This window comes from Syzygium oleosum, unplaced genomic scaffold (assembly GCF_021117445.2).
Source record: "Syzygium oleosum isolate NSW1041296 unplaced genomic scaffold, Sole_v2.1 Sole_v2.06, whole genome shotgun sequence".
In the NCBI taxonomy this organism is placed as follows: domain Eukaryota; kingdom Viridiplantae; phylum Streptophyta; class Magnoliopsida; order Myrtales; family Myrtaceae; genus Syzygium; species Syzygium oleosum.
Genome location: NW_026607490.1, coordinates 6,865,436 through 6,883,410, shown reverse-complemented (window position 1 = coordinate 6,883,410; position 17,975 = coordinate 6,865,436). Strand labels below are relative to the sequence as shown.

At 38.4% G+C, this 17,975-nt stretch overlaps 1 protein-coding gene across 1 annotated transcript in view; it reads left to right on the top strand.

Annotated features, from left to right (window-relative positions):
* Positions 1-17,975, top strand: part of LOC115694557 (uncharacterized) — a 186,890-nt gene that overhangs the window by 75,113 nt on the left and 93,802 nt on the right. The window contains exons 2-3 of the mRNA XM_056312073.1: positions 13,886-13,950; positions 14,509-14,750. Coding sequence (XP_056168048.1) covers positions 13,886-13,950; positions 14,509-14,750 — 307 coding nt within the window. The remainder of the gene's footprint in view (positions 1-13,885; positions 13,951-14,508; positions 14,751-17,975) is intronic.

Here is a 17,975-nt window from a genome sequence, read left to right as displayed (position 1 = left end):
AATATCGGATGACTTGCTCATTAAGTTTTGAAAAATAAAAAAAAGCGAGTGGCAATTTGGAGGAAGAAAAGTCTATTAGTATATGGGTGGACCCTCTCGAGTCCATCCACGATGCGCCTTAATAAAAAGTAATCTTTTTGTTAACACATGCATAAAAACTTTTAACTCCCATCACTCTCAAAGGATGTACAGAAATCATGATGTTTACATTATACGTTAGGTATTACTCTAGCTACACACTAATATTTAGAGCTTGCTGACGGTAATTTATACTTTTTCTTTTTCGCACATCTTGATGGGCATCTGTTTTGACTTTTGTTAATCTTAAACGCTTAAAATTTTCATAATAGATGAATATTAACCCGAATGTTCATATATAATCTTTTTTCGTAATCTTTTAAATTTTGAATAATGTTTTAGATTTAACAGGAAAGTACAAAAGTTACTTTTAACATTTGATTAGTCTAGATAAACCACCAGGGTTCAGATTAACATATTTGTTGATTAATATAATTTCAATTAAATATAAAGTGCATCACGAAATCAAAGAGAAAATCAATCACCATTCACCGGTAAATGTTACTTTCGACAGCTTGACAAAAGACCCGATTGTGTTGGTTTTTCCGAAATCTATTGCATGGATGGATGGTTCAAATTATTAAGAAATCTCAGTACAAGATGGTCGCATAATCAGGAAGGATAGTAAACATCGCCATCGTATATCCTACTTCGGTTGATAATACAACATGTGGCTCGTGTTCGGGCATGCAATCGAAGCAAGCCACAAAGCACATAACCACATCAGTTGGAAACTATCTCCGTTCGCTAATTCATCTTTCAACTCGTGATGAACATGAATGGAATTACCAACATCAGGACACAAGCGAACGGTAAGGTGGGACCGATATGTGCTTTACGGGGTGCACTAATACAATAATAGCCGGGCAATGTTGACCAGGCTCGTATTGTCCTTGATGGCTTGAAACAAGGACTTCCTCCATGGAATAAAGAAGCTGGCTAGACATTGCAGCAATTTGAGCTCCATGCTCTGCTCCTGTTTCTGAAATTATATTCGGCAAGAAACTTGTCAGACAACCCCGTTTCAGGAAAACTGAAACAATAAGTATCACCTTCGGACATTTGTGCTTAATATTTTTCGATTAACAAATAGATTTAAAAAAAAAAGTCCATGTACGGCATCCTAATAGAATTTGGACAATTCAAATCAACAGAGTCCATTTCGACCACAAAAAAAAAATCAGCAAAGGCCATGGCTTACTTTCCTTTTCCATTTACCTTGACCGACTCCAGGAGCTAGGCTTTCGCAATCATCGGTTATTTTGACCACTTCGGCCAGGTTTTATTTGATTATCTCATATTCGAAATATATTTTAATACGAAGTACGTATTGTTTATTAACAAAACACCATTCACGGAATCGAAAACAAACAGTGGACATAATCGGAGATGGGAGTTGTTCTTTTTCGAGCAAGGAATTCAAAACTGCATGAATCTACTCGCAGTCCCCCAACTTATGGAAGGAGGCTGGGCTTCAGCTGTGAAGAGATGTCGTGGTTCACAGTCGATGCATACCTCTGAGCTCCGACCACCGTGACCGGCTGGTATTGTTGATCGCCAATTAATCTCCGAGCTTTGAGTGATTACTCTCTTCCTTCCTTGCTGAAATAGGCCTTGCTGCGAGGCTGCGGGTTGAGGGAGAGAGAACTCTCTCTCTGTCTTCTTTTGCAGGATTTGTGATTCGTAGCTAATGACTGGAAATATGTTGCCGTGATTTCACGGTGGGTGCGCTAATATAATAATTGACCATTGATCGGGATGTAATTGATTCTATATTATTATTTTCAATTATAAAAAAAAAAAGAACGAAATTGTGACGAGCGTGTCAAATCCTAGGCACGATTTAAATGCAAGACCCAAAAATACAAAAATACGAGTTATCAAGTTCAAGGATCGTTAAAACAAATTTTCGGTGGGGTCAAATGTCAAATAACAAGAAAAACACACTAAATCTTCTTAGAAGAATACACAGCAACTAAGCAAAAAAAGGGAAGCCACGCCACTGACCATACTGAGGCACTTCCAGGAGTATAATCACCTATTGACCCAATGAAGACTCGTCTATGTCTTATCATTTCTGAGGAGGAAATGCAACTGAGACTTTCGAATAATAAATCACAATTAACATGAATTTCTCTTAATGCATGTGATAGAATACTTGCACCCTGTAAGACTCCGTTAATTTCATGAAAAATGAACGATTTAAATATTTTTTTCAAAATGATTGTTTATATAGCTTAATAAAAATGAATATATAAAAAATATTTTTATTATCTATGAAAAATTTTAAATATAAATTACCGTTGATAATAAAATTATTTTTTTATTGACTAATTATTTCAAGGAATACGAGCGATTATTTTTTATTTCAAAATAATTTAATTTTCACGAAATAGCGGAGCCTAAGTCAATGCATTTTTTGTAACTTCAAGATTTTCAAAAAGATTGGACAGTAAATGTAATACCTTTTTTCCTCAGACATGTAAGCAATTGTAGGGGTATTTAAACTTATGGAGAGTGATTACTATTGCCATGAATTTCACCTTAACTGAGTTATCAAATTCTTATCATGAAACTTTTCCAATATGCATAGAAAAAAGAGGATGAAGATTCTTTATTTCAAACGGTGTTGGCATTTGCAGCTTGACCAATTCTCAACGGTTGATGCATGTACGGTTAAGATACATTAAGACACTCCTGAGGGGAAAATTATCCAAAAAGTCATAAATTTGTTATACTTTTGTTAATCCAGTCCTATATTTTTCAATTGTGCCATCTTTTTTTTTTTAGTCGAAATTCAATTTTATCAATTGAATCTAAACCTTTTGACAATTTGTCAATTGAGCCAATCCGATCAATTTTAATCGGAAATCGCCGACATGGACACCGGTAGTGCCACATTGCACAGATGGTGCTGACGTGGATAATTATTTTATAAATTTAAAATAAAATTGAATTATTTTATTTATTTTTTTCTTTCTTTCTTTTCCTTTTTTTTTTCTACCAAGTCCAACGAGGGTTGTCGGCCGACCCTCGTCGACCACAGGCAAGGGCTGGTGACCCTCGTCGGCCACTGGGTGAGGGCTTCGTGGCCCTCACCAGGTCTGGGAGAGGGCCGCAATCCTCGCCTACGACCCTTGTCGGCCTTGAAAGAAAAAATAATAAAAAATTTAGAAATTTATTTTAAAAATGATTATAAAAATTGTCCACGTTGGCGCCAGCTATGCCACGTGTAGGACGACCGACATCCACTTCAAGGATTTTTGGCTAAAATTGATCGAATTGACTCAATTGGCAAAACGTGAAAATTTTTAGAACTGAATTGGCATAATTGAAAGGTTTACGACTGAATTGACATATATGTAATATATTTAAGATTTTTTGGACAATTTTCCCCACTCTCGACATGTTAGAGTATCGTGTGAGATAAAGAATTCACGCACATCGACGAGGACCAACAATAAATCTTACTGTTCGATGGATTTTCCCCATTCTCGGGGGTACAGAATGAACAAGACAAGATTAAAGTAGATGGAATTTCTTGTGATTGCCTTTGGCTTCTGATGGTCCCCCTTTGACTCTTCACCTCGTGGAGAAATAAAGTTGGACAAAGATAGTTGGCTTTTGCTTAACCTCCATATTCTCAGCTAAACAAGAACGATCATATAACTCGGAGCGACTTCCTTCCCCTAAATCTCAATGGTCCAAGCCCATCTCCCAGAAAACCTCTGTTCGCCCACCGATTTTACATATAAAAAAAAAGAATATATATAATCTTAGTCGTCGACATCTAATTTGATTCTTTCACAAATTCTCTTAATCGACTCTCCTATTTCTCTCTGGTGGGCGCTATTTCCCCGGCTAAAATAGCTCCCGTCACAGCCTTATACCATGAAAAGACAAGAAAAAAAATGCCCCCGGGCGATGGAGGTGGAAGAAGGTTTGATTCATCGCAGCTTCTTCCCTCTTCTCTGCTTCGACCCAATCAAAACCCGCGACGAGAAATTTGGTTTTTCCAACAGATAATAGATTTGAGCTCTATAAAAAGAAAGAAAGATTCATTCAATGGATGAACAGAACTTCAAAAGAAGTGTCGATTTCCGTTATGCTGCTGTTCTATTTTGTTCGTCCAATCTCACTCTCGCACAAGATGATTAACTTGACAAGTTAATTGCGTTGCGGATATAATGCAATTTCATCCCAACAAAATCCCTAAGATCTGAGAAAGAAAGGCTCCAAGAAATGCTCTAATTCCCAATTTCCAATCCAAAAGCCTGTGATTTCTTGTGAGAGTTTCGGACTCCAAACCCATGTCTAGCATCGCCTTCTGTGTCATCAAAAGACCTCTCTGTTGTATTTTCTAGCCTTAGAAATCCTCCCAGAGAGATCGATACTTTATTTTAATGGACTATAAATATGCTTTGTCAAAAGACCAACTGGAGTTAAAACTCAGTTTTGGTACGACGAGACTCATAAGACCCCCAAGTCCAGATTTTTCTCGTTACTCATTCTCGCCTTCTCCAACCTTTCCTTGGTTTTTCACCGGATACACTCTATTCAATCGGTTGCAGATTCAACTGTGACCGAAATAAACAAGCTAGATTTTGATAAATTGTGATCTTTGATGTCGTTTTACTGTTAAAAAAGATGCCAGAAGCGTGAAGGAAAGAATATCAGAAGAGATGAGAATCTGCACAATAGAAGCTGAGATGAGAGGAAGCAGTTTATTGGTGAGAGTGTCCTTCGGTTTCTTCCTTTCCTTTTCATGGGAAAAAGATGGTAATTTAGTCTACTGATGAGAAGAGATGTGCATCCAGGCTGGATGATCCAGCCAAAATGGCCGTGTAAATAGAGCTGGCCATCTCTGTGGCCAAAGAAAAAGAATCCCCTGCTTCTCAAATTTCATTGCATACCAGGATATTGAACTAGGTAGTACAATCGTCTTCATCATCATCACATATTATGCTTTGTGATGTAAAAGGTGTTCAAGGTAATAAAAATACAAGACGAGATTCATGTTCAAGCCACACTGGCAGGACACCATCAAAACCATGTTCAAGCCACACTGGCAGGACACACATCAAAACCAACTTCGTAAAGAGCAAGCCACAACATCAGGAAAACCTATAGCTGTCGCCGTTCTCTAATGAGCCATGAATGTAAATGGCATCAGGACACAGAGAATGAAAATCAGCCAAGGCATGTCACCTAGGAGAATGTACATCAGTAGACCGCTGAAGCTCAATGGATCAGGCCCATCTATCTACATATGTCTATACTTTTATTGAAGCAAAATTACTTTGTCTCAATTTCCAATTTCTTCCAAATATGCCTCGACATACAAAAGGTGGTGCATCTCACTTTCCTGATGTGATTCCGGGTAAATCTTTCGTTAAAGAACTCGTGGCCGGTTACTTCCCTCTCTCACATATTGCATGCTACCTTTATGTCAAGGAGCACGTCGGGCTTAGAAATTTTCATTTGAGACTTGAAACGCATGTCGAGGTAGTATGTCCAATATTGTTGAGGTAGAGATACGAGGATCTGAGTTACAAACTACGTCAAAATCACAATTTGTGAATCAGAAGATTAGTGAATGAAAATAATGTGATTTTATCTCAAATTCTCTAAATAAATTCCCTTGATTCTCTATGGCTAAAGGAAAAAAAATCTCGTTTCCCCAAATTCATATAATTGCATCAGGATCTTGACTAAGCAGTATCATGGTATTCATCATCATTGTGTATACTGCTTCAAGATGTACAAGTTATTCGGAGTAATAATAGTACAACACAAGGTTCATGTCCGAGCCAGCATTAAAACACACATCAAAACCAACTTTGCAAAGAGCAAACCACAACATCTAGAGAACCATAAACAGGCACCATTCTCTAATTCAAGATGAATGCGAATGCCATCAGGACGCAGAGAACGACAATCAGCCAAGGCATGTCACCAAGCAAAATGTACATCAGCATACTGCACTTGACACCTCCGAGAGCAACAGCAATGAGAGCGGTCGCAAGTCGGAACCTTGGTTCCATATCTTGCCCTCCCATCTTGATGATTTTGAGCAGTCTGTAGATGAACAAAATTTTTGCACGGGTAGTGTTGGCTGGAACACCCGTGCACTCGATGGCTTGAATCAGGTACCCCTCTAGGGAATGAAGACGTGGGATACGTGCAGCAATTCGATCTGCAAGTTCTGCTCCACCTCTTGGAAATAAAATCAGCAAACCACTTGTTAGTGTACAGTTTTTTTGAAAAGCTCAAGTTTTGAGCTCTTTCTCTGCATCACATAAGACGGCAGTCTTTCCAAAAGCTTCCGAGAACTACCAATTTAAGTTCTAAAGAAATTCCATGCGGTATGATGCCAAGTTTCTAGTGCAAAACTGCAAATCATAGCTGATGAGTATCATTGCAGGAGTCTACCCTCTGTATGTACTGCAGGTATGTAGCCCATCTATTGATCCGCGGCTAATTAAGCTAGTGAAACTCTTCTTTTTGACAAAATGGAACATCAGAGTACCAGGGGATACCTCCTTAACACCTATAAACCTTTCCTAACCTACTCTTACAACACTTTGACAAAACAAAACCACCCAGATGCACAAAACTACCAGTAAAGCCCCTGCTTATTGGTTAGAAACAGAGTAAAGCAGGTCTTATCTTTTCTTAGGAGGAAAAGCTAATAAGATTTCCAGTAACACGTTGTTCTTCATACGAGTTTCTCTTGGCAAAAGAAAGAAACAGAATGTATATACAGTCGTAGCTCTTCATTAATGTGACAGAATTTTCCCGCCCAGTAACTTTAGAGGAAGGTAGTTTCTCATTCTTTCCAATTTTGTGATTTTGAAAAAGAAATGATACTTATCATGGCATTTCACTTTCTTTACACAAACTGAGCCGTTTTAACGGTATTCATACTTGAGAGGGACACTCCTGCTATGAATCCAGCTGTATTCACTTACCAAATGAATATCATGAACAATTACCAAGCCGCACAAAATATGGGTCAATAAACTATCTGTTTTTCAACGGACTTATACCACTGAATGTGCTCTGTTATTAGTACAACCCAATATGCTCTGTGCTGAGAGTCAAGTCATTATGAACATCGAGTATAAAAACCTGGATTAATTAGCAAAAGAGGAGAAGAAAAAATCTGGTCGGTACAACATAACCACCCCAATCTAAGAACTGTGAGCAAAATGACGTTTTGCTTTGACCAGATATGCCCCTAAGTACATGCTCATTTCCGAGTAAGGCCCTACTCTTGCAACACTTTGACAAAACAAAACCACCCAGATGCACAAAACTGCCAGTAAAGTCCCCTGCTTATTGGTTAGAAACAGAGTGAAGCAGGTCTTTATCTTTTCTTAGGAGGAAAAGCTAATAAGACTTCCATCAACACTTTGCTCTTCATACGAGTTTCTCTAGGCAACAGAAAGAAACAGAATGTATATAAAGTCGTGTCTCTTCATTAATGTGACAGAATTTTCCCACCCAGTAACTTTAGAGGAAGGCAGTTTCTCATTCTTTCCAATTTTGTGATTTTCAGAAAGAAATGATAGTTATCATGGCATTTCACTTTCCTTAGACAAACTGAGCCATTTTAATGCTATTCATACTTGAGAGGAATACTCCTGCTGTGAATCCAACTCTGTTCAGTTACCAAATGAATATTATGAACAATTACCAAGTCGCACAAAATAAGGGTGGTCAATGACTACAAGAAACTATCTGATTTTCAACGGACTTATACCACTGAATGTGCTCTGTTATTAGTACAACCCAATACGCTCAGTACTGAGAGTCAAGTCATTATGAACATGGAGTATTAAAACCTGGATTAATTAGCAAAAGAGGAGAAGAAAAAATCTGGTCGGTACAACATAACTACCAATCTAAGAACTGTGAGAAAAATGCTGTTTTTCTTTGACCAGATATGCCCCTTAATACATGCTCTGTTCTGAGTAACGCCTTACTCTTACAACACTTTGACAAAACAAAACCACCCAGATGCACAAAACTACCAGTAAAGCCTCCTGCTTATTGGTTAGAAACAGAGTAAAGCAGGTCTTATCTTTTCTTAGGAGGAAAAGCAAATAAGACTTCCATTAACACGTTGTTCTTCATACGAATTTCTCTTGGAAAAAGATAGAAACAGAATGTATATACAGTCGTGTCCCATTGTGACAGAATTTTCCCACCCAGTAACTTTAGAGGAAGGTAGGTTCCCATTCTTTCCAATTTTGTGATTTTCAAAACGAAATGAATATCATGAACAATTACCAAGTCGCACAAAATAAGGGTCAATGACTACAAGAAACTATCTGATTTTCAACGGACTTATACCACTGAATGTGCTCTGTTATTAGTTCAACCCAATATGCTCTGTACCGAGAGCCAAGTCATTATGAACATCGAGTATAAAAACCTGGATTAATTAGCAAAAGAGGAGAACAAAAAATCTGGTCGGTACAACATAGCTACCCCTATCTAAGAACTGTGAGAAAAATGCCGTTTCGCTTTGACCAGATACGCCCCTAAGTACATGCTCTGTTCTGAGTAAAGACTTGCTCTGTTCTGAGATCTAGTCATTTTGAACACGAGAACAAAAACTTGGATCAACTAAAAAAAAAAAAAACACAACAGAGGAAAAATCTGTTCTGATCGGAAGCTGAAGCTTACCTCCGACTGATGTTGTCAGCTGGATTGTTGTTCGCCATTAACCCCCGACTTTGCCTCGCTCTTCCTTTCTGAAGATGAGAAAGCAGGGTGCAAGAGGCAGAGGCTTGATGAAACCAGGAAGGGAATCGAGGTGGAATGACGGTATTGCCCTCGCTGATGAATTCCCCATCACTGATGAATACGAATGCGCGCGAATGACGGTATTGCCCTCGCCTTTCGATCAAGTCGCGGGTCGCACCGACCCGGGTGAAATGAAGCGAATGTTTATGGCTTTACATTGATTTTCTTTGGACGACTGCCCACGAAATAACTTAATACGTCTCGAAACAAAAGGACGAAAATTATAAGATACCAATTATTGTTATTTTTTTTAAAGAACATAAATAATTTCGACTTGATCTTGTGATAAAGTTTGAAAATGATGCTACTATGAATGAATTATGTTTTTAATTATCGAAGCTTCTGTATAAGAACATAACTAATTTGATTTCGTTTTTTATAAACATATTATATTAAGTTACTAAATTTGTTATTTTTTTCATTCTATCTAATGATAAATCATAAAAAATGATAATCATTGTGTTATGTAATAATTGATTAATTAATGAAAAAATCAATTGAAATATTTCTTACGTGACATACTGTTTTAGTGTAAGCTTGCGAGCAAAAGTTTTCTAATGGAATAATTGTCCAAAAAGTCCAAAATTCATTGTAAGACGGTCAATTCAATCATAAACATTTTAATTGTGTCGATTTATAAATGTATTATTAGCAAAATAATACAAATCTATACCGCCGGTGCAAAGAGGGAAGCAAAGAACTCGAAAAATGGAGTTCACCCTCATCAGCGGCAACGCCTTGAAGACCTTCGCTCGCTCCATCACTTCCCTCCCCCGCGTCGGCAACGGCCTCGCTAACCAAGGTTCTCCTTCCCAGGTGATTCAATTTCTTCCACCATTTCTTCCAACATTTCTTCTTCTTCTCCGTCTCTCTCACCCACAGCTCCGGTCAAAAATTTCACGGTCGCTACTGAAATCCATGTCAATCATTCCTCAGCTTCATCCATTGAGTGAAAAGCAAAGTAGTTGCTTACTCGACCCCCATTGAATAATGCTTGGATTAGATGTTATGTTGTGCTAGATATTTGGCTCGTTTCGATGGCTTAGTATCCGATTGAGAAATTTGAGAGTCCTTGGACCGATTGCTGGGTCCGTGAAGCTTTTGGCGGTGGAATTGAGGCATGAATTTGTTAACCTAGGTTGTGATTGGCCCTATTGAAAATTATTAGAACTTGACGTGCATAAATTTGAAGTCATTGAAAGAATCTAATACTGTTGATAGGGTAAAACAAAGTCATTATATCCTAAGGTAATTCACATCTATAGCCAGCAGATCTATCAGTGCTAATCGCGGAAAATGCTGAATGGTGAAACCATAGGAGAAAAACCCTATGGATAACCTTCTATGGGTGCTGCCATTCAGTCTTGATAATGCTATACCAGGTTCTTTTAGTTACTTTGACGGTGTTGTATGGAGCTTTGCAACACTCAATAAGTGAAAGCTCGATCGCATTCGCTTGCATAACTCTCGTATGTCCATATTTTTCATGTTTGCTTCGTCGCATTTAGTTACCATATGACAATAGAAGTTCCAAGCTCTGGACTCATGTCTTGCACTTGGCACTATTTGTGCTAATTTGAAACTGGAATAGAAAAAACATTGATCTGTATACAAAATATCACCTTATTGCTTGTAGATATCAGGTTAAGATTCTAATATTCGTGTTCAACCGCCGATTTTGCCTTCACGCACTCAATTTGTCATCATCTCTATTGCTTTCGGATGTGTCGTGTGCAGTCAATTGATGTATATTCTATTTGGTGATATGCCCTGGTCGATTCCCATTCCCTACGTCCTGATGTTTATAATCCCATTCGAAATTGAACCCGAGGATTAATTAGAGAATGGTGACAGTTTTCGATTTTTTCTAATGTTGTTGTGTGCTCTTTGCGAAGTTGGTTTTGATGCGCGTCTTGACAATGCTAGCTTGAGCATGAACCCCATGTTGTACTATTATTGCTTTAATCACTTTTTACATCACAATGCAAAATATATGATGATGATGATGATGATGACTATGCTACTTAGTTAAGATCCTCATAAAATTCAATGAAATCGGAGAAACAGGGAGTTTTTTATGTAATATCAAATGCAGTCAAATCAAATGCAGTTAAATCATGTTATGAGATAGTCTATATTTAAAATTGGGAGTAACTAATCTATGATTGAGTTGCATTATTTAACCCTAATTATACGTAGTTTTTGATGTCGTCATTGGATCTCCTAACTGCTACCTGATATTTAAGCACCGGGCTTGGGTGACATGGAAGCAGTCTCACCTTAAAACCCGCCAATTTTTTTAGCGACCACCTCATGAAAATCTGCACCTTCAGCGCAGAGAGGGAAGCGAAGGACCCAAGAAATGGAGTTCACCCTCCTCAGCGGCAACACCTCGAAGGCCTTCGCTCGCTCCATCACTTGCCTCCCCCGCGTCGGAAACGACCTCGCTATTCAAGCTTCTCCTTCCCAGATCATTCAATCGTTTCTTCCAACATTTCTTCTTCTCCGTCTCTCTCACCCGCAGCTCCGGTCGAAACGTTCGCGGGTCGCCACTGAAATCCATGTCGATCATTCCTCAGCTTCATCCATCGAGTGAAGAGCTAAGCAGTTGCTTCTTCGTGCGCCCTGACGAGTGATGCTTAGTTTAGATGATGCTATGCTGTGTTGGGTATTGGCTCGTTGAGCTCGATACAGTGTCCGATTGACAAATTTGAGAGTCCCTTTAACCGATTGCCGAGCGCGTGAAGCTTTTGGCGGTGGATTTGAGGCAGAAACTTGTCAACCCAGTTTGTGATTGGCCCTGTCCGATGATGATTAGAACTTGACGTGCGTATAGTCTCAAGTCATTTCGTTGAAAGAATCTAATACTGTTGGTAGGGTGATTGTAAAGGCATCATATCATAAGACTAAAGCAATTCACAGCTATAGCCAGGAGAACTATCGTTGCTACCCGCAGAAAATGTCGAATGGTGAAACCATAGGAAACAAACCCTATGGATAACCTTCTATGGGTGCTGCTATTCTGTCTTGATAATGCTTTCCTGGTTTGTCTAGTTACTTTGATGGTCTTGTATGGAGGTTTGCAACGCTGAATAAGTGAAAGCACAATTGCATTCGCTAGCATAACTCTCGTATGACCATACTTTTCCATAACTTCCTCATGCTTCGTCGCATTTAACTACCAAATAACAATAGAAGTTCCAAGTTCTAAGCTCGTGTCTGGCACTTGCCACTATTTGTGCTGATTTGAAACTAGAATAGAAATAGTATTGAACTGTGTACAAATATCGCCTTCTTACTTGTGGATATCAGATTAAGATTCTGATATTTGTATTCAAACTCCAGCTTTCCTTTCACACACTCAATTCGTCAAGATTTGCCTATCCATTTATAACCTTCAAGCCAGACCTCCTTGATGTGTTTACAGAATCTGGCGCACAGGTTCTATGCAGTGTTCTTTTAAAGGTGTATTGCCGTTGCTCATCTTTCTAGTATATTTGTCAGTTTATAGTTGTAAGCAACTTACAAAATAAAAATCCTCTGTGCAAAATACTTACAAAATACTCTGTGCAGGCAGTCTGTTCTGTCCTTAGAACACCTATTACAAACATTGATTATTTGAGTGTGCAATTACCAGACATCAATGCATCAAAAGTTCAGTGGGCTCTGCAGTGCTTCAACGGTAAAGACCTTTCAGTTGTGTGCATGGTGCTCTGAATTCATTATGTTGGAAATGGTGTATTTGATGGTTAAGATTGCAAGCTTCTGACACATAGGGAAAAGTTAGCGGATTCCTTTTTCCCCCTAAAAGTAATCTCGCTCCAATTCCATGGAAAAACAGCGGAAATGAAGTATTGAAACTGACATGTTCATTGAGAGAAAATGACTGCAAAATGCTGTGAGAAGCATTTATACGTCATGTTATACTGTCCACAGAGACGAGCTTTTCTAATTTCTCATCATGTAAAAGCAGAGTGAACTCTGTCAAACGGATTTTTCAAAGCCCCAATATGACATATAAAGCCAACAAATTCAGATAAAGAGACAGGGAAGTTTATTTTTAAAAATTAGATTCCAATGTCTACCACTTCTACTTCTTTTTTTGCTGGCCACTTACCATTTTAAGTCTTTGATTCAGTCATGCTAACTACATACTATTCAGTATGTTATCTAACTGCAATATAAATCGGAGGCTGGCACCTGTCAAACCTGCATTAATTTGTTAAGAAGCTGCACCATGCAGAGATACATGTTTATCTCACTGCGCCAACTGTGAGTTTTTGTTCATGCATATGTGATGTTGTGATATGTCTGCAGGCATTAAGAAAACATACTGGATTACTTGCAATGTTGACCCTGACATACAACAATTATCTCTGGATAGGAGAAGATACCCAAGCAATTTTGTAGTGGGGCCTCATGATCTGAACAGATTACTCGCAAATTTTCAGTCATCCCTTCAGGAAATTACTATCATTGCAACTGAACACAACTCTGATCCTTCTGATGCTGCAAGTGAATTTGGTGGGAAAGCTGTTGAGTTCCGAAGCCTCATTGATCCTGCCAAAGGTAGAGATTAACTTTATTCTTTTCAATCGAATATGGAGAAGTGTTCAGATTCTGGTTGCAGAGAACGACTCTTTGCTGCACGCTCAGCTGTAATAAGATCCTGCGGAATAGTTTGTGCAGTATGCTCATAGCGGCAACCCAGTAGACATGACTTATGCTGTCAAAGAGTTGAAGGTATTCAATCTAATTTGTTTTTTATTATATCAGATAGATATCAAGATATTTGGGTCATAAATGCAGCTGAAAGTTCTTGGACATATGACTTCACTTTCAAACTTATCTCCATTTCCTTAAAATGAGTTCACCTAATTGCCAAAATGCTATTGGAGTCACATTCAGTACCATCTTTTATGTTGAAGTTTTTCCTTGCATTTTCCAGCGAACATGATAATTTTTAACCTTTGTCCATCTCATGGAAATCCAGGCATTTCTTGCAGTCTGTGAGGGATGTGAAGTGGACATTCATTTGTACTTTGAGAAGGCCGGCGAGTAAGTAAATTCTAAATGTTCTCATGTATCTTACCTTCTATCCATTTTTTTTCATGCTTCACTTCAATTTTGTTGTGCAAGTAGCTGAGATGCAACGAGTAGTTTTCGTGCAATCAGTCCATAACTGGTTTTATAGATGAATGGTTGCTAGTTATCTGCTCAGAGATCTAAAACATGCTAATGCATAGCTTCACAATCAAAATCGTAAAGGCCCATGACAATTTTACTACTGGCTAAATGTCAAAAAACAAGAGACTATCAATAAAAGGTCGACAAAACGTAGTGCAGCTTCAAATCAAGTTTGGATAATAATAGTTTAAGGCAGTTTAAGTTCGGATGGTAAATGGTTTATTTATCAAGCTTAATGCAAGATGCTAGTAAAGTGTGCCAGCTAAAAATATCAGTCCAACCGATGGTTAATGTATGTCTTTTGACTTTTCTTTTTGGTACTCATTCTTGGCGCAACATCTCCACCATCACAGAGGGGCATAAGTGCAACTAAATGCAAAATAGAAAAAAGAAAAGAACTTGATACAGCTGCATGTTTTTAGGAAACAGGCCTATTTTGATGGCCCCTAAATTTGGCATTGGTGAGGGGGCCTCTTCCAATTTTGATGCTACACTTGTATTGGCCACAATGCTCACATCACAATTACATGAAGGTAATACTGGACCTTTAGCAAATGGAATGCCGGGCCAGGCTGATACTGGGGAAGCTTCTGGAGAACAGTCAGAGAGGAATAGAACAAGTGCTTCCGAGATTCCATCTAATCATACCAGAATATGGTCTGAACTCTCGGGTGAGTGATCCTGGTAGCACTATCATCTCAATGATGGCAAAGAAATTGACTTTGCTTCGCTCTAAAATGAAACGCTGTGTATGTCATCAGTAAGATACTTTTTAGGAAGCCAACAGGAAGTTTTTTTTTGGTAATCAAACTTTGAGTGGTTTAATAAATTTGGGTGGGAAGTGCTGCGAGAAGTGGCAGTGGTTCTGATAGAAGGCAAATTCCAGAAGAAAGGATCTTAAAAGCTGGTGGTCAGTCGGGAATTGAAAGGATTAGCACCATTCAAATATCAAAAGCTACATCAGCTGAAGGAAACATCCAACTGGTCCAGATTCTTCATCTCTCAATCTCTCGAACATCATCTTTATCTCTCTCGGTCGCATTATTTTGCTGTCTCCTACAAACATTTCTTAATAAAGTTGCTACTTCCTCGATTGCCCGTTTCCCTTCTGTAAATGCTGCTTTGCAAGAAAGCATTCGGCTTAGGCCAATGATCGTGCGACTTTATATGAAGTCTCACAACATTTAACTCTTAATTGTTGCATCAAGAAGCAAAAGTTTCTGGCAGAAATCCATATATGCCCTACCACACTTGTCAGCATTTCTTTCTTTCCACTCTTTAGTGCGACTGTCCACATGATACCATAGACAAGGTGGAGCAAAAACATATGCCACTTTTCACTCGGCCGTCAACCCGGATGATGTGTTGCACACCCCTGTGCAAGTACCTATTTCTGGAAGACAGAACTTACACGCCTTTCTTGGGCTTCTCAGTATCAATTCAATTAGTCTACTCGTATCATGTCATTTGCAAAGGTACTGAACAAGATCGTCACAAACATAGCACTTATTAGTGCAATCATAAGTATGGTCGTGCAGTTGCGTTAGTGGTTAAATTGGATAATCCCTCTAAAACGATTTTCTTCATCCTTTGGTTGTGCAGATGGACATGGTTTTTCACAACGCATTGAAGTAATTGGGTTGATGCCATCGAGGATGAGGATGAGGATGATGATAACAAGGATGGTGATGAACTCTGTGTTCGATCAACACCACCTACTATGAAGATTGATAGCATAATGTTCCCTGTTTAACTGTGATAACCTTGCTCTCTTGGTCTTACTGGTAAGTGCTTGTGCCTTCCAATGCTTGATATTTCCTGTCCTGTGTTCCTTCAAATAGTTGGAGTAGTGTCTTGCTTGCTTTCAGCGTCCTTTGTCATTTGTTCTTTTCTTGTTTTTCATCCTTCTTGACTATACGTTAGTGCTCGTGCTTATTTAGCTAGTCCAGCATGCAACAAAGCTGCCATTTTAATGCACTTCTTTTTCCCCCTCTCTTTTGTTTTTCAGTATTAAGTTGATGTGCTTTGCTGAAGGAGGTGTTGGTATAGGTATGTTTCTGTACTTGTATTCTACCATAACTCGTTCCTGGCTTCCTGCCAAGAAAAACAGAGCAGCGCCGATAGATCCTACAGAGCACATGCTTTATGGACAGGACCAGCAGTTTGGAACTACTGGAGATGGTGTTGAAATTGCTTGTAGTTTTTTCATTTGTACTAACCCAAATAGATCCCTTGCCGTAGAAAGCTTTTCTGTTTTGTCTTTTGGAAACCATTTTAAGTTAATCTGTGTATATGAAAAAGGAAGGGGTCAAAAGGTTTTTGAGATGTTTATGTTCATTTCTTAAATTCACATTCTAGAATGATTACGTCATTTTTAAACTCCAACCAATTCAGTCTAACTTTTCCTTGTCAGTTGCTTCCATTATGTATACTCAAGGGTGGCAAATTTCTGGTGTTTTGATATGTGGCAATATTTTCTGCTGAGGTAATTTGTGACGGTGTCAAGGTATCATAAAACTTTTCGACCAAAAAAAAAGATTTCATAGAACTTACTGAAGGCTTGGATAAGGAGTTTGTTCTGCAGAATAAGTCCCTCCATGTAAATTTCAGGACGTACGAGTACTTGTGTCTGAGTTTTTCCTCTCACACATTTGGGGTCTTGGCATCATGTCGTTTTATGTTGCATTTGTCACCTCCACCTACGGTCATTCATCCACGGACTTCAACCTTCAGGGAAAATGTCTTGATGTTTGTTCAGTTTTATTCTGTCTCTCATATATCTGCACATGAAATCCGACATCTATCCTTTCATGTTGCCCATGACCTATGGAGGCCGGGACCGAGTAGCACTTATTTAGGGTGTCACATTCATGATCAAAGATATTTGATTTCTCTGGTGGCGAAGACATTTTTGTCCACATGCACTCGTGTATTCTTTTTATAGTAGGGAAAAAAAGCTACCTTTTTTATTTGCATGGATTTAAGGACCTAAATCTCAATCGGCTTGATTCGTGTGCTAATACCGTGTGATGAAGTAAAATACATAACGTGCACAAATGGCCGTCGTTATTCGGCCATTTACTAGGCATGAGTACCTTGTTACATTGGCAAGTATTGTATAAATGAAATTACCGGGTAATGTTGGTAAATCGGTCTTAAAAAAACAACTATAGTGATAAAATCATAGCTTTGGTAATTTGGTTGGTTATCTTATCGCGTGAGTGAATGAGCAGGTGATGCATCAAGCTTGTATTTGTCCAGCCTACCTTACTTATGTAGTTCGATGTCCAATTAGCTAGCTTAGTTTAAATTTTGTTGTATAGAGATTGCTAGGAACGAGCTACAAACCATATCAAACTCGCAATGCATGTATCCAAAAATGAAATAATAGTGAATGGAGATCATGTGATTCTTTCCAATTTAATCATCATTTCCCCTGTTTCTCTCTAGCTCAAAAAAAAAAAAACTGCCCAATTTCTCCATCATCATTTCTCAATCTTAAATTGCAACACGATCTTTAGTAAAACTACCATCATCATCCTATATCCTGCTTTGAATGTAACAATAGAACACAAGGTGAATGTCCGAGCCAGCGTTGACAAAAAGCAATCGATTCTTAACTTTTGATTCATGTAAACGAGATATGTATCGACAATTGAGATATGTTGAGACGCTCATGACTTGTGAGATTATCTTGAGGGACTAAGAACCACATCCAAGAAAAAGGGGTCGGTAACTATCGATAAAGATCTTACTTTTGATAGATTTAAAATCACTTGATATGTCCTTAATTACATTGTTTGCTTCAAGAGTTTGACTCACTTAGAACATCGAGAATAAAAACCTGAATAAGTTAACAAATACAGAAAAGGAATAGAGGACTAATCTTCAGGTTA